General features: G+C 40.4%; 2 protein-coding genes and 1 long non-coding RNA gene across 11 annotated transcripts in view; 2 read left to right on the forward strand and 1 right to left on the reverse strand.

The window, feature by feature from the left end:
• The window catches only part of LOC128880454 (uncharacterized), a 39163-nt gene extending 30848 nt beyond the window's left edge, over positions 1-8315 (forward strand). The window contains exon 3 of the long non-coding RNA XR_008457828.1: positions 7526-8315. This is a non-coding gene — a long non-coding RNA (uncharacterized LOC128880454). The remainder of the gene's footprint in view (positions 1-7525) is intronic.
• On the reverse strand, positions 1-11228 carry LOC128880240 (uncharacterized). 5 transcript variants are annotated; one of them, XM_054130136.1, is made up of 14 exons: positions 10452-11228; positions 9941-10136; positions 8324-8424; positions 7030-7162; positions 6879-6946; positions 6262-6519; positions 5985-6087; positions 5478-5608; positions 5152-5401; positions 5000-5067; positions 4857-4931; positions 4387-4758; positions 4028-4291; positions 1-3918 (listed from the first exon to the last, which is right to left on the reverse strand). In XM_054130136.1, the coding sequence occupies exons 3-14, from the start codon at positions 8421-8423 to the stop codon at positions 3800-3802; spliced, it is 1941 nt and encodes a 646-aa protein (XP_053986111.1). In that variant the 5' UTR covers position 8424; positions 9941-10136; positions 10452-11228; the 3' UTR covers positions 1-3799. The 5 variants fall into 5 exon arrangements, with proteins under 5 accessions (XP_053986111.1, XP_053986101.1, XP_053986093.1 ...); XM_054130126.1 differs by lacking the exon at positions 9941-10136 and having other exon boundaries at positions 10729-11228; XM_054130118.1 differs by lacking the exon at positions 9941-10136.
• Positions 11173-20349, forward strand: part of LOC128880271 (5'-3' exonuclease PLD3-like) — a 19545-nt gene continuing 10368 nt past the window's right edge. The window contains exons 1-5 of one of the 5 annotated variants that reach the window (XM_054130192.1): positions 11173-11311; positions 11518-11892; positions 17817-18330; positions 19341-19583; positions 20109-20272. In XM_054130192.1, the coding sequence (XP_053986167.1) occupies positions 18217-18330; positions 19341-19583; positions 20109-20272 (521 nt within the window). In that variant the 5' untranslated portion in view covers positions 11173-11311; positions 11518-11892; positions 17817-18216. Of the gene's footprint in view, positions 11312-11517; positions 11893-17107; positions 17252-17284; positions 17414-17816; positions 18331-19340; positions 19584-20108; positions 20273-20349 lie in introns of those variants that run through there. The other 4 variants (XM_054130171.1, XM_054130182.1, XM_054130200.1 and 1 more) reach the window with 4 other exon arrangements.

The following is a 20349-nucleotide window of genomic DNA, read 5'->3' on the forward strand; positions in this document are numbered from 1 at the left end:
TATTCTGTACATGTATGTGTATTTCGTCATATTCAAAATATAATAATAAACGGTACACACAGTGTAGCTCTTAGTCGTGGGGTCACAACGTTCGATCAGCGGTTCTGGCGAAACGAAGACGTCGGTACCACTTTCGATTGATCGACGTTCGTCGATGAAGCAGTGGTATCGATACACAATTCAAAATGTTCTCGAGAAAACGATTCATTTCCGTGCATAGAGCTGCTCTCCAACCTACAACTCGCCAGTGCCTCGTTACTAGAGTTCACCGTTTAGGAACAAAACGGTGGTAGGATCCCCTCGAGCGGTACCACTTCGAAACGCCATTGCTACTGGGTTCTCCAGCATTTTTTTTTCGTTTTATGCTTTTTCCTCGTAAATTCACAACGGCGCACGATCGAAACGTCTTCATTGGATACACTCGACCGCTGAGACGAGCAACGCGCGAGCTTCTTAAACGCTACTATTTTTATTTATTTATTTCTTTGTATCGTATCATCTCTCTCATCGAAATCGTCTTCGTCGTTAACGTCATCAATCGTCGTCGTGAACGTCGTTGTTGCGTTGACATCACAATGGTAAACAAACAATAGACTACTGTAAGCGTACGTACGCACGCACGCGTTTAGTTACCTTTCTGCACACACACTTCAGCTTGTAAACTCGCATCCGACATACAGAATGTACTGTTCGTCCGCGAGAAGAATGCATCTGTGCGACTAACGTTCCAAGTATTCTTTGAAGGGCTTTTTTATGTGTTTACATAGTGCTGTTTGGATGATTATTAGGGATAGTTTCGCCACAAATTTTTCGTGACAATTTTAATGATAATTTGATGGATCCCTCCCTCTTTAATTTCAAAGATTTGTAACAGGTATTGGATATAGACCGTTTGAATGTCAAAAGAGTAAGGTGCATTCTTTTCGCTCGCGAACTATACAAAAACCGTTCGCGTACACACACGTTAGTAGATCCTTCGTGGTCGGTTGTGATCGACGGTCACTCGAATCTCTGCGTATCTACGCGTCTCTTCACCTCACGCTTTGAAACATTCGTTTTTCATTAACCTTTTCGCTGTTGAATCATTCAACGATAGCCTCTGACATTCATTAATTTCACAATTTCTGTTTCGATAAACATACTTATATAAATATATATATATAAATTAAAAAGTAAAGAATTATACAAAATTGCCTCAGAGAACGCAAAGTGTTGCGTTTTCTTTAACTCGAGTATTTAGAGTAGCATCGTTACTCTCGAAAGAGCATACTTAGGCGCAGCAGTAAAAGGTTAGCTTATAAATAAATCGGGAACCTAGACATGGCAGTAAAGTTGGAGTAAAATTGTAGGCTACGTTCTACTTATATTCTAACTTTTTCTCCAAAGATGGGAGAAAATCGAGGCAAACCTAAGAGACGCGCAGAAACGCGTTAGTAAAACTATAGCGAATAACATTCTGTTGGACGAGGTGCGGGGTTTGTCTGCTCGTTCCTATCGAAAAGTATAAAATATATCAGGAACCAAGTGAAGTATCGTAAAACAGAGGCCGAAGGGAGCGTGCAGAGGAGTGGGAGGGATAGGTGAATAAGTGGCAAGAGTATCCCAACAGGTGAAACAAGTCGGCGAATGGTGGTGCGAACGAGGGTCGAACTGGGAACGATAGTTTTATGCGTATAAAAATAAAAATTTATCTCGATATTAAAAATTTGTCTACCTTACGGGTTAGAACCAATGCATCGTCGTACACGTATATTCTAATTATTTGAATTTCGGAACAGTCTCAATCTTTTGTAAATGTGTGTATTGTGTGTATGTCTGTCTGTGTATGTGTGTGGTCTGTGTCTTGTATTAGAGTTCACCTGCATCGCGCTCGGCTAATTTATGTATAAACTTAACAAACGTTGTGAATGTAACGAGGTTAATGGACAGCCGTATCATCGCGTGTAAATTACAATAAACATCAAATAGATCGCAGCATCGAACCCCCAAGAGCTCCTTGTTTGTTGATCTTTTAATTGAACTATTATTCAGAAGCATAGAAGAAGAATTTGTTCTTGAAAAATGGCGTGATTCCGTAAAACTTTGTTTTTCTACGAATTTTTGACAAAATAATTACCGATTCTTTTTATTGGCAATCTTCCACTTACGCAAGACTGCATATATGCAATTTTTCTCTATCTAGTTTTGGTTACTCTACTAGTTTGGTCGTTCGCGGTTTCTATATTTCTTAATACACTTTCCTGTTCGATTTTCCTTAGTTTGCGTGTCCAAATTTTTGAACATTTCGTGTAGAGAACAATACGATAAATATACTTTCATAATAATAACATTCACATTTCATAAAAACATATCAGAAAATTAAGGATCGTTCCTTAAGATAAATAATCAGCTTCTAGTTAAAAACAAAATGTTTCTTCTATTGTCCCGTGGTACACTTTGTACGATCCTTCGTACGATGAAATATATTCGATATAAATATATCTCGTTACGCGAAGAATCTTACAAAGATAACTAGCTTCAGGCCTTGATAAGTACAGATTCATCACCGGACACAGTACACTTGTACGGTGTAAATGAAATCCAAAAAAGAATGCGAAAACCACGAAAAACTACACAACTATACTCTGCTATTAAATCTCGATAACAATCATTTCAATGTCCATTAACGACTCGATACCGGTTATGGCATGTTTCGCGTGTTGTAAAGTCGAGCACGCGTTCCGTCGATGATTCGCGAGTGCGAAGGAAAATTCGACGAGTAATCGTTTCTTGTCAGATCGGTGCTCGGTAATCGGACGCGGTCGTGAGTGGAAAACTCTATACTCGTTAAAAACAGTCTTTATACAGTGCTTAAATTATTATATATACAAAGTGTAGCTAGTTAAGAGGTAAAAAGTATTTTCTTATCGTAGTTGTTACGCGTTAAATTAACCAAATTCGTAGTTGTAGGATTATATCGATTTCGCTCGCGATTAAATCGAACATGGTCTTGACTCGTTTTATACCCTGCTCATATTTACAGAAGCTGCGGGTGCACGGTTGGCGAATCGACCGTTACGATGCGCCCCCCGTGCTTCGAGGAATCTCGTATTCGCAAAAATTAAAAATTAAAAAAAATATATTTGTATAAAAGAAAGAACGATCGAGGCCGTCGTTGCTCGCACTCTCGCATTTTTAAACTAATGTCTGTGGTTTCCCGGCGTGTCGGCGAACATTTTTGTTTCCCACCTTTTTTTTCTTCTTTTTTTTTTTATCAACGTACACCTACATATATAAAAAATACAAGTGCAAATATATAAATTCACAGGATGTAGATAGACATTCGTCGCACAGAAACTCTCGATTATCGCACGAAACGGACGGCCCTAAGACCTAGAATCTAAGTACGTCCCCTAAGTATACAGGAGCAGAGAGAAATGCGAATGAAGGTTACAGGAAAGTCAAAAAGTAGGTATCGCAACGCGAAAAAACCGTTGCAGCTGTTGAAGAGAGGGAGATGTAGAGGAGAGGGGAAACGATAATTCGCACGCTGACGATCAACAGGCCGGAAATAGAAAAGAAACGCAATGATCGAGCGCAGGGGTCGGTTGGCCGTGTAAATAGACGAGCTTCGCGTATTCGATCGACGAATCGCGTCGCTCGGATCGAACCGCTTACTCTTGGTCATCATAGCTGAAATGAGGGGAAACGAGCGGAATCGTTGGGATTTGCCAGCCTTCTTCTCTGCTCGTTTCGCGTAAGCGTTCGAAGGAACGTTTCTATCACGAGCATCGACTCCGTTTCACGTGAGGTTTGCATATCATCTCAATAGATATCTGTACGCCGCGCAATTTCCCACAGTTAGGATGAACAGGATTCTGGACAGGGAAAAGAGTGGCGCCAAGCTGGAAGCTGCCTTCGTTACGTCTTCGCAAACACCTGCAATAAGGAGAAGAAGGTGTAAAGAAACGTAGAAGAAGAAGATGTGTATGGAAGTGAATACGATGGAACACGAAGAACTAAATAATTTGAATAGTGACTTCAATACCTTGTCCGACGAGGCTGTGGGACCACTCGTCCTCGCCGACTGTTTCTCTTCGACAAACGCGATCCAATCTCGTGTACCAAAGCTCTTGTTCGGAGAGCTTGGCTCTACTGGTCCTTCCGGTCATGGATTGTTTACCCGCGTTGCCGTCGAAACGCATCGAAAAACAGTAGGTTTGGCCGAGCCCCGAGGAAGCTTGATTCGTTTTCTGAGACACTATCGTGTACCAAATGCCTCTTTCTTCCCAGCTTCCGTGACAATAATACGCTACAATAATATCGATCACGTGAATACACCACTGAACTGAACCTTCTACACCGATAGAGGGCTCATAACTAAGCAGAAACTAAGCAAACACTCACTCGATTCTTCTCCGTCGCACGATTTGCTAACGACGATTTCATTCTGATCCGACGAAGTACAACCGATTTGGACATTTGTACTTCTGCATTCCTCTCCGTGCTGCTCTTGTTGCTGCTGCTCCCCTCCGTGTTGATGGTGGTGGTGATGTTGGTGGTGTTGCTGTTGCTGCGACTGATGTTGCCGTTGTTGCTGCTCGTGCGGCTTCAACTGTTGCATGTCTTCGTTCCAAGCCCTCCTTTTGGTGAGCCTAGAAGAGCGTTTGTCGCTGCGACGTTGCCGGCGAAACGGCACATTGGGCACGTGGAACGGAGCAAGTCCTAATATCATGTATCGTCCGTGATTGGGGCACTTTCTCTGACGCAACGACGAGCCTGAGCAATTAAAAATGTTTACAAATTATAGAGATCGGAATTCTCAACTTAAAGTACAGGACTCCCTCGTAATGGCGACCAGTTGTTGCTATACTCACTTATTAGCGTGGTATAGGGCATCGTGGATGTATCGGAGAGGGAGCACGCTTCGTCTGGCATTATGGCCTTTTGATCTACGGACGATCGATATTTAGAAATGGTAAATGGTGAATTATAAATGGGCGAAGCGAGAAATACTCACCCGACTGCTGTAGCTCTATGACGTGGTGATCTCTTTTGTGGAATATCATGCAGACGTACCCAATGTCGCTGTAACGACACGCCATTTTCAATAACTAACTTCGTTCGATATAATTTTCATTGACTCAACCCTTAGTCGCAAGGTTTACTCACCAGCCACTGGTCACGTGAGCAACCAACTTTATCTTGTATCCTTGCGAATTATCAGTCGGATGCATCTTTTCCAAATTGTGACAAACGATCTTCTCTTCATGAAACGAGTCCCCCTCGGCGTCTTGTACTCGAACCTTCAGCGTCGCGTTTTTGTTTGTGAAATGGTAGACTTTAGTGCCGTCCAAAGAGTGCCAGTCATGGTGCTCGGTGATCCACGATGGATACTTGCATCTGTTGTGCTCCTTGTCGACTATCAAATATCATCGGATGAGACACGTTTTCTTCTCGAAAAAGAAGTACGTGAGCGAGATCGAAATTTATCGTACCCTTCATAAGCTTGATCGTAGGGGAGCCTTCGGAGATAGTGGTTAAGCCATTGCAAGTTGGTTCGCCGGATTGAGCGAGCAGATACACCACTTTTCCTTGATGGTGAGTCTTCTCCTCGTACAGGAAACATCTGTCCGTGCACAAAAAAAAAATGGGTATATAGATCAGAATTTAAATTATTAATACACTTATATCTGTCACAACCGTTAAGATTAATACGAAGGTTTAATTTACACGAAGGGGTACACTTTAATTTAGCTTATTAGGGTCAATGCAAGTAGCACGCGTTTATTTTAAATCGCAAATCACAGTGCTGGTTTAAAATAAACGTGTGCTATTTGCATTCGCCACAATAAGCTGAATTGAAGTGCACCGTTCATACATTTATCGTTTGATACCCGAGGAGCGAGATAGGTTTTAATAAATTTTATACACTCTCAACAGAGTAATTTTCAAATTTACCTACATTAGAATCTATAGATCGGAATTTCGAGGCTACCGCGTACCTGTACGTTTTCTCAACGCCTGAGACGCTTCGTCCCTCCAGCGTTCCAACGAGGTACTTGTTACGGCCGTCGTTCCATATAGCGAGACACTGCAATTCTTCCGCTGAAAATGAAATGCCATTACGATTCTCAGACGCTCAATCGTTTCTATATCTTTTTCTCCGACATTTATTCTTTCTTTTTCTTTCCATATAGAAGGTCTAACCACGAATAAGTGAATAGATAAATAAAAAGCTAGAGAAAGAACCAAAATAGATCCTGGCGTTCAATGACTCACTGTTGCTCTCGCTTCTTTGGATGTCAGGGCAAGCTTGATACTTGAGAAGCAATTTGCTCTCGTCGGTGCACTTTTCCCCGAGACTGACGGGCATCGCGCATTCGCCATACCCCTTATCGTAGCTGAACGTAAACGACGCGCCGCTGAAGGGGCACGGTATTGGCTTGGAATTCAAGCGAAACATGGAGTACAGGGTATCGTCCGATTTGATGTTCTGACACATGTCTTCCAACGGTGCTAAATCCGCGGAACACCAACCTGGAGAAGAGAACGAATCATTCGGTAAATAACGAGGAACCATAACAGCGTGACTAACGCCAACGTCTGATAAGAAAATTATATATGATCTGTTCCCAAGAAAGGTAAACTTGTGAATCTTGTTTGCCAGGGTTTCGCAACTTTTCAGACTCTAAATACGCGGTGCATTACTTCGCCCGGCAAATGAAGTAGAATACATATTTCTATCACTCTATTTATTTATCTCAAATTATCTGTGAATTTATTGTTACCGAATCAAACACTTTTAAACGAATAATATTTTCGCAGAGAAAATGTATCTGGAATATTATTTTTATCCATAAGTTCCCTTCCTTGGGAGAAGGAGAATCGATTCTCACCTTCGCGAAACTGGATCACATTCTCGTGTCGATCGTTGACGATCAAGCAGTGATAGCAATTGTCGCCGCTGAAAACGATCAATGTCGCTGTACCTACTTTACATATTCATTGTAACTTTGTCTACCATTTTCAAATACTTTGAATACTTACTACACGATGTACGTGTCTTTCGATCGCTCCACGCACGTCCTTTCACCCAGCATGGTCGCGTTTACGGCAATCGATACCAGTTTTCCATACTGGTACCATTCTCCGGCCCAACCCGCTGGAAACTCGCAGGAACCTGCAACAATTTAAATAGAAATTCGTGTTTGTTTATTGACCGATTTCTATCATTTCATTAGTCTGCGCGAGCAGTAAGGGTTGGAGGACCCTTACAAGAGAGAGGGTTCCCAGCTTTTCAAGGTTCCAGAAGAGGACCCAATTGCGTTGGGGTTGTACATTTTTTCATAAATACAAATTTTTCTATTTTTCTCTTTTTCTGGTTTTTCTTATATGTATATTTATCTCCCACTTCCAGGTATCAGAGAGCCCCTATAAAAGTAAAGCCCAACTCTGCCTCCACCTTCTAAGTTCCATAGACCAATCATAAAAATGGACAGTGTTAAATTGCGAATTAATTAAATTCTGATATGTACTGTTGCAGATGCAGAATGGGGACCAATTTAAAGAAAAAATGCATCGAAACATTAATAAAGAAAACAGCATCTCCTGTGAGCACATTAAAATTGAATGTGGAGGAGGGTATCTTTGTCAGAATAATTGAATGAATTGTTAAATACGCAGACGCGATACGAAAATAGAAACGAAGTCAAACCTCCAGGCTTTCTATTTTTTCAATCGGATATGGTACGTCCATTACATCGGCGCTGCCAGTTACGAACGGGTAGAGACAGAAGTATTTTTAGACAACAGAAATGTTCTTTTTCCACGGTACGAATAGATAATTGTCGCGACCTTATTGCCAAGCATCGATCCTATTCTGATGCCTATCTATCGAGGCAAATTAAATGAGAAAGTAAACGACGAACAGCATGATTTCGAACCACGTGGGAACTGGGTTATAACGACCACCAAGGGACCGACGAAATTTACTCGATATAACAGTCGCATACATGCTATATCAGCGACGAGTTAAAGAGGGTATCTTCTTTTGGCGAATGAGAAACAATTGATTCACTTTTAACGACTTAAATTTATCCAAATTTATATGAAGTTGGATGAAATAGATAAATAAGAAGTTGAAATAGAAGAATAAAAAGTTGAGTCAAATAAAAAAAAGACTGTTATTGGTAAAATGTTATAATAGTTTACCAATGTAAAATGTAACGAACCAAGAGGTGCTATAGTCTAAATTGTAATGACTCAAGTCTTAAGATTAAAAGTCGTTACTTCGATATCAATGTGCCATCTTTACAGTGTATTAAAAATAAAAATTACTCACCATTGGCGAAGTGTACGTCACTCAACGATAGAATCAGGAGCATGAGCATCGTCGTCGGGCCGAGACTCCCTTTTCGATGCGGAACGGAAGGTCCCAGCATCCTGAAATGGAAAAACGGAAACTGTACGGCTCGTCACGATCCAAACGCCACGATCGCCGCTACCGTAATAATTACAAAGTGCAATGTTTTGGTTGCTCGCGTTTACACATGCTCCACGAGATATGTATTGTACTTCGTTTTCATTCGTCTGTATAATCAAATTTCGATTCGAGCGTCGAACTCGACGGACCGCTTTATTATTACTCGGCAAAGATATCAAGCGAACGAACGATCTAATTTATCGATTTCGACCAGCAAACCGATACGGATTCGTCTCGTTTTCGTGGAATTATTCGTACGTCACCAGAGGTGGGCAAAAATTCTTATCTGTCTACGAATACAAGATAAGAGGCTACATGCTTATTGGAATGAATACTAGAATTCTAAATACAGAATACATAATAATAATAATAAATATAATAATAATAAGTTAGAGATTTAAGAAGTAATTATTTTGTGGATCGGGAATGAAACGATCCTAGGGCTGAAGGACCCACTTGAAGAAATTGTGAATTTTCAAATATTTATAATATTAAAAATCATGATATTTTTAATTAACCCCTTGAGGAATATTGACACATATGTGTACGTTTGGTTTTGTATCAAATTTAACATTACTTGTGATTATAATTAAATGTATTAAACAATTGAACCTATAAAAGTCCATTTGAAATTCGTGCCGCAAGAGATTAAAGTTTTGTCGATATACAAAGCTCACAATTTCTTCAAGGGGAGTGTTTTCGCCCCTCCAGGATCATTTCTTTCCTGAAACAAGAAACAGTAACGTTATTAACATCGTTTTAATTGTATCTCGCCCATCTCTGAACCAAACATACCGGCACGCGGGTGTCATTCGGTGTTCGAAGCGGAAGAGCAATCGAACTGATCGGGTGAGAGGAATAAAACGTTCACTGAGATCACTCACGGTGGCAATGTAGACAGTGCGGTAAAAGAAGCGCTTCGAGATAGTCGCGAAATGCGACTGCAAACGAAGCCACCAAGAGAGATGCATTATTCAACGAAGTACACGTGTTCTGATCCGTTTCGTTCAACGTGTGCTCCCTTTACCGCGAGCCTCGTATATACCTGCTGCCTAGGGCTGGCACTATAGTCACCAGCACCCCGAGGCAACTCCAATATTGGCGCCTTCTAATGTTACAAATGTTAGGATAAACGAATCCTTAGCTTTTGAAACTATTAGGCGTGGAAACTAATTCTGTGGCCTGATATTCAAACACTTATAACTCTAAGTAGAAATATTTAATCGTTATTTTGTTATTATATGTATGTTAAAGTGCCAAGTTTCTCGTTAATTAAATTTGCTTTCGATACCCGCAAGAAGGAAAATTTAAAAGCAAACTGTTCTTTTGTAGAAGCCTCCTTAATAAAAAGCCCCCGACGCGTTGCATCGCTTGCTTTTCACGTCCATTCGGCCCTGCTTACTGCCCTTTCGTTCGAGCGATGCGCGAATAGGCGCGGATCTGCGCGTAGGAGACTATTAAACACCGAACACGTACTCGCTTTACTTTTTATCCTACTTTGAAAGTTTTTCGATAGATTAAGAAACGGTTCGAAACTTCTCCTCCATTGTCCCGCAAGTTTTCGTGCCGTCCCTGTTCCGCCTTTTCGAAACCGGTCTTTGGCCTCCCGATTTTTACTCGTGCTCCCAACAGTGGCGTAGCTAAGGGTGCGCAACCCCCCAATTCGGAGTACCTTCATTTTGTAACAAACAGAAAACTTCTCAAGTAACCACCAGCATTGTCTTCGTAGAAACAACACTTGGGAGAATGATAAACACGTAGAAATGTCAGAATTTTTTTAACTGACAAATACTGTCCAAAGCACTTTATTTTCGTCTAATATTGCAGAAGATTTAAAAAGAATTAATTTTCTGTTTAAGAGGGCATCTCAGCAGAATAGCTGCTCACGTCACCGATTTTAGATTCGAAATCGTTCAAGTTTTCGAGAAAAGAGAAACCGAGAAGCTTCTTTCGTTTCGCCGAGTATTCGTCGCCAATGGGAACTAACCTTTGCACGTTCGTAATCGCGATCACCGTGGCGAAGAAAGGATGCAAAGCTCCGAAAAAGTATCACATAATGTTCTGGGGATCGAAGCTCGTGGTTCGGGGTAGAAATAAGCCGTCACATAAAAGCGAGCTGTCAGGAACTTGGGAATGGATTCGTGGACGATCGTGATTGCACGGAATATTTAACGATTGCCTGGAAAGTGTTTCCAATGGGAAAGGTGCCGCATGCGGAGAATTTCTTAGGGGAAACAAGGAAGAGTCGTACGGCGCGAAATTACTTTTCCCGACTTGAATCTTCCTTGAGACGATCGGCGTGATCCGGTCAAAGGAACGAGCTGGACGCGTCCGATCTCTCCACTAAAACGGCATTCGTCGCGCCGAACGACACTGAAGAGCAACGCACCACTCTCTTTACCATCACTAGCACCATCACCATCACCGTACGAAATCCACGCTCGACGAGAAAGGACACCGTACAACCGTTCCTTCTCGATACACAGTCCTTGCGACGTTCCGTCGTCAATCTTTTTTTATGTTTACTCAAAAAGTCACGAGAACGAGCCACACGTTCAGAATCGAAACGCAAACACTTTTCATTGTTCCCTGACGAGAATGAATCTTCAAACTGTCAATGGAACTCGATGGCTACTAGCGCGAGTCGTTTTCCGCGTCTACTTGCTCGTTTATAAGGCCGTACGCTTGATTGCTCGCCCATGGAAACAATGGCGGCGACGGCCGACGGATGGCGAGGGAAACGCTGCTCCGACTCCAACTATTTCGACGGTACGATGACACACTGCGGAGAGCCAGGATACACGCCTCCATTCATCGACCGCGAGTCTGTGTTTGTATCGTCGATTGGTGTGTTACGCTATTACGATTTAGTGCCTTTTTCAAATGTACTCTAATCCCCTCTACTTCTTGCGCTCGCTTTTTCTATCTTTCCGTTTCCCATATTTTTCCCTTCCTCAACGCCATTTCCTTTTCTCCTGTACACTCCTGCATCCCGTTTCCAAGGATTTATCTTTTGGTTTCATCCCCTTTTTTAATAGTTGCTTTTATTCCAGCGAATTGTCCGAGTAAATAAGAAGTAGGGAATTTAACGATGGGATACCAGCAATGGCTAGGGATAATGCTTACGAGGAACCTTTGACTATAGTCAAAGCTGGTCAAAGCGAGGAACGGAGTGGAATGTATGTGTAGTCATTGAACTACAGTTCGGTGTTAGTTTGTTTGTTAGTTATTTAAAGTGCATTATTAGTTGTTTTTTACAATGTTTACATTTATTTATTACATATTTCTTTGGGGACGGAGCCGTCCGACGAGCTAGCGTCGCTGTGGGCGAGAGGTGTTGGTGCGCGTGGCTGAGCAAATATACACGTTTCCGTTATAAATACTAAGACTTTATCGTTAATGATCTTTAATTTCTTTTCAAAAGAAAGGTAATGCTGCTTATTCTACTATATGGTTGCTTATAATATTGCTCAGAAAGTCAAACATACGCGGGTCGCTTTGTAATGCGCGGGCGGCTATTTCCCGCCATTCGACCGCAAAGTGATGAAAATTTAGTACCAGTGGCGTCATCTGTGGGAAAATGCCCAAGTTTATAGAGAAAGTAGTTCCTATTGTTGCTGCTAGATGGAGTGTAACCTATTATCAGTGGCGCCATCGGTGACAAAACGCTAAAGTTTGTAGTAACGGGTTAGTTTTGTTCCTTCAAGCTAGATGTCGCCATTTGTCGGTAAAAAACAGTGTCAATGGCTAGACTATTTTTTACAAGAACTAAATATTAAGATACGTAGAATACTTAATGACTTTTTTGAGAAGAGTAATATTACATTATAGATAAATACTGTTCCTAATAGTATAAGTTACACGATAAGAAAATCTAAATAAATGTATTGTTCCTATTAATATAAGTTATACGATAAGTAAATTTAATTGAATGTGATACATATGTAAGGCTTATGGATCGGTGGATGTGGAGCTTGTTCTTATTCTTTCAATAAAAAAAAAAAAATAAAAAAACAATGCCAATGGCGCCACTTAACAGTAAGAATAGGAACTATTCGAGGACAAATTTGGACGTTTTCCCGCCGATGGCGCCACTAGAAATAATACCAACTGAACTATAATTCAATATTTGAAAATAGGGAAAGAAAATAGAAATATGAGTTTTGTTAAAAATGGTTGAAATGGGGAAAATGGGAAAACGCTCGGTTTCCCTAAAATAGGGAAAATCCTCGTTCGACTTGTGTCGGCTATCCTCGGTCAGCTTCGACTTGGTTGGAATGGAATGTGCCGAAGAACACTACGAACTCTGCGAAAGCGTCCAATCAATTTGAAACAAGAGTTTCGTGGAGTTAATTTTATCGGTATAACAAAGGGAAAATAAACTGTAATTTACGTCTTTTTGTAGAATGTAAAGACAGATTCGATCTGTATTTCTACTGCTTTTTTCTGGCTGAAAATTTGAATGTTTCGTTTTTGTTAAAAGTGAACCTGCCATTAAAGTTTCCATGATTGGAATACTCTACGCGATGCAAACGTTTAGCGCAACGTTATCAACGAATTTAGTTGAAGAAATCGCAACGTTACACGCTGACACATCCACGGGTGATACATCTATATCATTTATTTAAGTCTTTTTTATTTATCAAACGATTATCGTACTACGGAAGAATATCTACAGTGTCTTGTTTAGATTTCTACTTGTCACTCCATTTTCTACTATATTACAGTTCACGTGTCCTTTTGTTTACTTTTATTTATGGTGTCAACTATGTGTATCGCGTGTGGCTGTCTGTGTATGCGTTATTCGCGAGTACACGTTGTCCCCCTTTGTTTGCGATGACTTGACAATCACGTGCACTCATGCTCCGGTCTGATTGTTTGGTCGAATGTGTGTACGGAACAGATAACATGATAGTACGTGTATAGACGTTCTGCGAAATGAATTTATTCCATACCGAATTATGCTAAACGAGCCCTGTCTCTCTAGCCACATTGTCTATATGATACATGTTTGTTGTTCTCTCAGTTATGCGTCCACCCCGTTTAGTGCCGTTCAAAACACGGTAACTGTTATTGTACTTCTTTATTAAATTTATTTCGCATCTTTCATATTTCGAGCCATCGCGCGCATTATTTATTTTCAAGTGCTTTTTAAGTGCTTTCGTTCGTGCGAACCGAATTCGTTCACAGAATGTACATACGTACGATAGTAAATGGGAATGCTACACATACACGAGCATGTCTTTCAGCCATCGTCCTTTTATACGTATTTACTTCCCTATTGTCGCCTCGTACGAGGGGGTATTGGAGAGACGGCTTTGAAATATGTACGTCTCATATTATATTAATATATCTATATACACATATACATATACAGGGTGGGTCGTCAAAGCCTAAAACCTAATACCATCTGATCAAATTTGACCCGGACTAGTTAAAAAAAAAACAACATTTTTATGAATTTTAATACAAATCTTTATTATCGCCTTCAAAATAGGCTTCTTTTGAGCCAATACAAGCATGCCAACGGTTAATCCAATTTTCCATACAGTTCTTATAGGCCTCGACCGGAATGGCCTTTAGTTTCTTCAGCGAATTTCTTTTTATGGCCTCAATCGACTCATGCCGTGTTCCCCGAAGCGGATATTTGAGTTTCGAAAACAGAACAAAGTCACAGGGAGCTAAATCTGGCGAATACGGTGGCGGAGCAATGACTTTTGTTTCGTGTTTGGCTAAAAATTTAGTCACAATCAGGCTAGAATGCTAGAAAATTCAGATCTTTCGGTACGAGTCTGCCGGCAACGCGCTTCATACCCAAAACATCAACCACAATGTGTTGAGTCGGTCCATAAGAAATGTTGAGAGCCTCTGCTATCTCTCTAATGCCAACCCGACGATTTCCAAGTACGATTTCCTTCACTTTTTCGATATTATCGTCATTAACAGAGGTGGATAAACGACTCGCATGAGGCAAGTTTTCTACGACTTCACGACCCTCACTGAATCCTTTATGCCACTCAAATACTCGAGTTCCCGATAGGGTAGACTCTCCATAACACTTCTGTAACATTTTCAAAGACTGCGTAGCCGTAATTCCATTGGAAACACAAAATTTCAAGCAAACTCGTTGTTCCATTTTTTTTTCCCATAGCAAAAATCGCCAGACAATCTTTTCGCGTCGTACACAAATGACTGCCAAAAACTCACAAAAATGGACGTATCTCGCGCGCACTTTACACGAATGTCAAAGAAGGTTATACCAAACTAGAACAAAAATATTTTACCGATTCAGTTTACGCGAGCGATTGAAATGGACCAGTCCGGGTCAAATTTGATCAGATGGTATGTATCAGTGATGGGCAAAACCCTAGGTTTCGAATAAATCTGAAGTTTGCCGATATGTTTGTCTCATTTCCTCTTTTGAACATTTTCCAGAGAAAGAAACGAGACAAACACATTGGCGAACTTCAGATTTATTCGAAGCCTTGGATTTTGCTCATCTCTGGTATATATTCATGGCTTTTAGTGATATCTAAGGAAAAAAATATTTGTTTCGAAGGTTGTTTCGGTTACTCGTGATTTATTAATCAGAAGTACTTTCATGTATACATATAGTATTAGAAGACAGATTCAACCGCGTATGATGCGTTGACCTTCCGTTGACCTGAGAAGCTATTCTTATAAAATCGTATTTTGACGTACGGAGGTAGTTTGGAGTTTACCCACTCGAATACATCAAATGTACAAGAATAGAATATTTAATAATGCACTGAAAATGGAGACCGAGTCAGCGTAACGGTAGGGCCAGGCGTACGTTCACTGTTACGTATGTGTGCGAGGTTCCTTAGTTTTTCGATTTAATCCTGAAACGAGCGTCTTTTCATACTCTTAAACGTTTATGAAACATCGTATGCACAGCGTAAATATTCATATTTAACATTGACACGAGATTGCCTCTTTCAATTTTGACTTTGTAATAACTTCTGAATAGGTCAAACGAAGGTTAACGTATACATGGCTAAATTCGTTTTCTTATCATCTTCGATACGACTGTGAAATACATCGTTCCGTCTACTAGGATGTTGCTGACCTTGAGATCTCGCAAAATATGACCTTGAGACAAAATCTTTGTTACAATGTTCGTCCCTTCGTGGAGAACAAGTGGTTTTAAGAAGACATTCTCTCGAATCGTTAAAGCCATCGAAGGTATTTTACGTTCCAAGCCTTAGGCGACTCACTTGTGTATGTATACAGGGTGAGGTATTTAAAACGGGCCACGTGAATAGTTTACCTACTTTTGGCGATGAGATAAAAAACAATCAGGTCCTGCTTGGCTCCAAAGTGGAGATAAACTGAAGTTAATCGTTTTTTGAAAGAGGCGTAAAGGAGATGGAGAAGATGGTGGTTAACTTGGAATTTTTGAAATGGAACGTGCTATTCAACTCACCTTTACAAAAGAGTGTACCAAGAGTTAAGACTAGTATAATAATATATGATTAAATGTTGTTAAAAAATGGCGGAAATTTATATGATTTTCACTGTGATAAACACTCTCGCGTGTTGAGAGATTACCTAATCGCGCCAGATTTGATGATACGGATAAAAAGCCCGATACTGTCGACGTCGGAATCACGTTAGAGCGTCGATGCTCAAGGTCGTCGTTTCAAATACTTTCATTATAGCAGCGTTTAAATGAGCAAATGATCGAAGCCAGTCGGATCAGATTCTGGAATTAAGATATTCCTCATCACAGTTGACCTTCGCCGACCTTGAATGACTTCCAACCGCAGGCTGGATCATTGTACGCGTCTTAAAACGTTCCGTTGGACGGTGAGTAAGACAAAAACCCATACCTTTTTTTTAGAAATAATGAGATCGACCTTGGCATCCCCCTCGACACCCTCTAGAAAAAGGAACAACTTCAGATTACGTTTCGCCTTGAAACCGAGCCAAGCCTGGTCGGATGCATTTTTTTTTTTTTTTGCTGTTTAAGTGGGCAAGCCATTCTGGTGGCCTGTTCTCAATCCCTAATCGCGTATTTTCAATTCTGGATGTGTATAGAAACATATAATAAGTTACACTTTGTTGCAAGCTGTCTTCCAAATCGCTGCAGATGCACCCCAATTTCTTTTTTGTTCAATTAAATATGTAAATACATTACATAAATTGTCTTTGGGATCGATGCACTTTGTTTTCATTTTAAAGAACATAAAATTAAAACTATACCACCCAAAAGATACGTCATATGACATACATACAAAATGAATAAAATAAAATACATAAATCTGTATAAATCTACCTTTAAAGTATTTTTTTATTCCACCGTGCAAAAAATACTTTATATAGCATATACAGAAAAATGAAATGAAATAAAATACAAACACCTGGATAAATCTATTTTTAAAGTGCTCTTATATTCCATGACGAACGAAAATACGTGATCCACAGTGTCTATGAAGATATGCTTGTAGGAATTCAAATGTGCACGTGCATGCCTTCTTCAGAAACCAATAAAACGATCATTATAACAAATTGAATAGTTGAGTTGAAAATAGATTAGTTTAAAACCAAGGAAACAGACGATATAGTTGTTTTAACCACGTGGACAGTCGAATTGTATCTAGGGCATGAACAGCTCTTGAGCGCAAGTCCGTCGTGAAGGAAACGTGACTTTTCGATCGGCGCTGGTCGCTCCGCAAAATACATACGTCGATAGGTAGGTCAACAGACGCAACGGCTGGGACGCCGCGCGTACACGAATGTCATCAAACATTTTTTTACGTCGAGGTATGTTATCACCGAATCCCGTCACGACGTTTACAATTACATCGTTCAAGGACACGTCGCGTTCCTCGGTTCTCGACCGCGTTATACCGTATCGCGTGGTGCAATTAACGAGGTGACGACCGTGATTTCAGTGTTTAGGAGAATGTAACGCGCGATCATTCGGTAATTACCATTAATAATCGACCAACAGTCGATCGTATCCGAAAGATTACGAATTGCTGATCGATAAATTTTAGTTGAGAGTGTTGTTTATAATCTGACAATTGCGTGCGATGGTTGTGAGAGTAGAGGAGCATGTTTGTATGCAAATCGAGGGCTGATAAATTTTAACAGACGAGTTAGTTAGTTTGGAGCGTCCTTCGGTACTTGGAAATATTATAATTGACTGGAATTAATATAATACTCCGTTGAGTATTGTTTTATTGTCTATCGAGTTCTGTGTCACGTTAACCTGCAATTACCATTATCAGGGTCATTTTTGATCCAATAGAAGAAAGTTTCTTCGTTCCGATATAAATCATCGAAGATCGCATCATCCACTCTAAGGATCTCGTTGGATTTTCAGGTTCCTTTTAAATTTCCAATTTATTTTTAAACGAGAGACCATCTCCTCTCGGGTCAAATGTGACCCAATAATAAAATGTAACACATTGGAATCTTTTATACGAAAATAAGTGAGAAAGTGACGGAGGATTGGCAGTGTTTACATCGAATCGATCGCAAATTGGAGAACATTCGGGGTGAAAAAAGGCTCGCACGCGTTCAGTGAGCTCCTCGAGCGCGTGCGTTGAACGCACACACGTGAACACCGTGGGTGATCGCTTATCCAACGTGACAACCGTATCATAACAACTTATTGTACAATACCGTGTTATGCATATATTTGTTACCGCGTGTTCCACTTTTCTCGAAGAATGTCGTAGCTCTACAGAAAGCTGCTTTCAAATTTTAGCCAAGCCATCAGAATGTCGTTCTTTGGTTGGAAAGGCGCACGGTCCGAAAACGCTGAGCATACAGGACGCAATTTGCAGGATGGCCTATTTCAAATTGCCTCCCAAGCTTGCCACATATTAGTGCAAGTAAGTGTTGTTTTTTTTCTTCTTCACAAATAGGCGTTTGCACGGTGGTGATTTCGTTTGTCAATGCGCTAAAGATATTTAAATAATACGCGAAGTAGTTGAATCCTTAGCAGTTCTCGATGGATAAACAGAGTAGAGATGTAAAGAAACTGCAATCAGTTATCGATGAATATTTGAATAGAAATTTATATTCCTTAGAATACCACTTTGTCTGTAAATATAAAATTCTGTTGGCAAATAAATTATACCCGTACTTATAATTTCACGGGATGTATAAATCAACGCGATGCTTGGCAAATTGAAAGATCAAAATAAATAAGATGCCAGTAGGTAAAAGCACTTTATTATTCACAATAAACGTTTCGACCTTCGGTTTGAGTCTCCTTAGGAATTCCCACGTATTGCCAGCCCAACACTGTAAATTTTTGTGTTCCTTTCTTCTCGACGGTACTCCTCGAATTACAATTCACATTAGATAAATGATAATGCGATATGCTAATGACATGTGAGTAACTAGAGACTACATGCTTTACAGTGACACATGAGACGTCTAGTAATGTACATTTAAATATTTTATCTCGTTACATGATAAGGACAAAAAAGTGACAATCAACAACTTTTCTCTTCTCGAAGGCATCCCTCAGAGGATGTTTATGCATTCATGGCGAATGGAAATTTGGATAAATCGGTTAGAATGTGGACGAATGCAAAAATATATCAAATATGTACCGTCATTTGAGTTTCTTGTACTGTGAAAAAATAAATTTGCATAAACATTCGCATTCATCTTATCAATTATATATAGCACATGCGATAATACTGATTCACTTAATCTTACAAATTAAATCACTTACTTACAAGCCCAGCAATTATTGTCCAGTCAAGTTTGACGATTATTGTAGTGTCGATAGCATATGCCGATAGTACGTAGAATTAAAATTGACTTTCAGAAGACTTATTAGCTTATGACCTATTCTCATTTTGTACTAATCGCACATTTTCCTGGAAAGGTAAACAACACGCACAACGTTTCCTACGGCGGCAGCAACAACGTGAGAAACATCGCGTACTCTAAATGCTCCAGCAAAGATGGTGACTCGATAAATGTCGCGAGTTGTTCCGTAAACAGAGGAACAGCTTCGACGGTTAAGTCCTACACGAAGTACGCGAAGGAAAGGGGCAAAGACCAGGATGTGGTCGTCCTGTTGCCGCATAGAAAGAACAGGACCGCCCTTGTCAAGCACAAATTGTCCGTATGTATGAGGGCTTTATGGTTCACCGGTTATTGAGGAAACTATGTGACGCGGAATGTTCAAATTTCGATATACAGATGTATCTCTATGATTGAATTCATATTCATAATTCAGGGAGGCTCGAGGTCAGTCGAGGTCGGATAATAATGCTTCCAAATTTGACAGAGATGAGCAAAACCCTAGGCTTTGAATAAATTTGAAGTTTGCCGGTGTGTTTGTCTCCTATCCTTCTTTGGAAAATGTCCAAAAGAGGAAACGAGACAAAAACATCGGCAAACTTCAGATTTATTCGAAGCCTAGGGTTTTGCCTATCTCTGAAACTTGAACATGCATATAAAGATACGCTGGTGATTTAGTTAATTCGTTCAAAGTTGTACAAGGTTAATCGACGTCTAAGAGAAATGGCTCAGAGCCAGCGTCTCTTAGACAGGGTTCACTGTACTATGGCGCACCTGAAGTATCCCCTCGCGGGTAGTAAATTAATTCGATTCGTTTTTTAATCGAATTTGGTGTCCTTTACTGCAGACTGTCTCCGAAAATGCACGCCTAGAAGTGAACCCTTCGAATTGTAGCGGTGGTGGCGGAGGCGTCGGGGGCAATACCGGAGTTCCAGATGACGACTTCGAGTTGTGGGACCAATCCGGTTTCATGCTCAGAAGCGACGCGGATGACTCAATAACGCATGGCAAGTTAGTATCTGTGCACCAGTTACAATTTATAGTAGACGATAGGGATGGGCAGAATGAACAAAAAAATTGTTCTTAAG

This window comes from Hylaeus volcanicus, chromosome 1 (assembly GCF_026283585.1).
Source record: "Hylaeus volcanicus isolate JK05 chromosome 1, UHH_iyHylVolc1.0_haploid, whole genome shotgun sequence".
Taxonomy (NCBI): domain Eukaryota; kingdom Metazoa; phylum Arthropoda; class Insecta; order Hymenoptera; family Colletidae; genus Hylaeus; species Hylaeus volcanicus.

What these genes read in the sequence shown, in the direction of transcription:
- LOC128880240 (XM_054130099.1), bottom strand. Translation starts at nt 9,435, where the DNA reads ATGCATCTCTCTTGGTGGCTTCGTTTGCAGTCGCATTTCGCGACTATC. An exon ending in CGAATGACACCCGCGTGCCG is followed by an intron (nt 8,425 to 9,259) that starts GTATGTTTGGTT and finishes TTTCCATTTCAG; the next exon opens with GATGCTGGGACCTTCCGTTC. An exon ending in TACGATCAAGCTTATGAAGG is followed by an intron (nt 5,402 to 5,477) that starts GTACGATAAATT and finishes GATATTTGATAG; the next exon opens with TCGACAAGGAGCACAACAGA.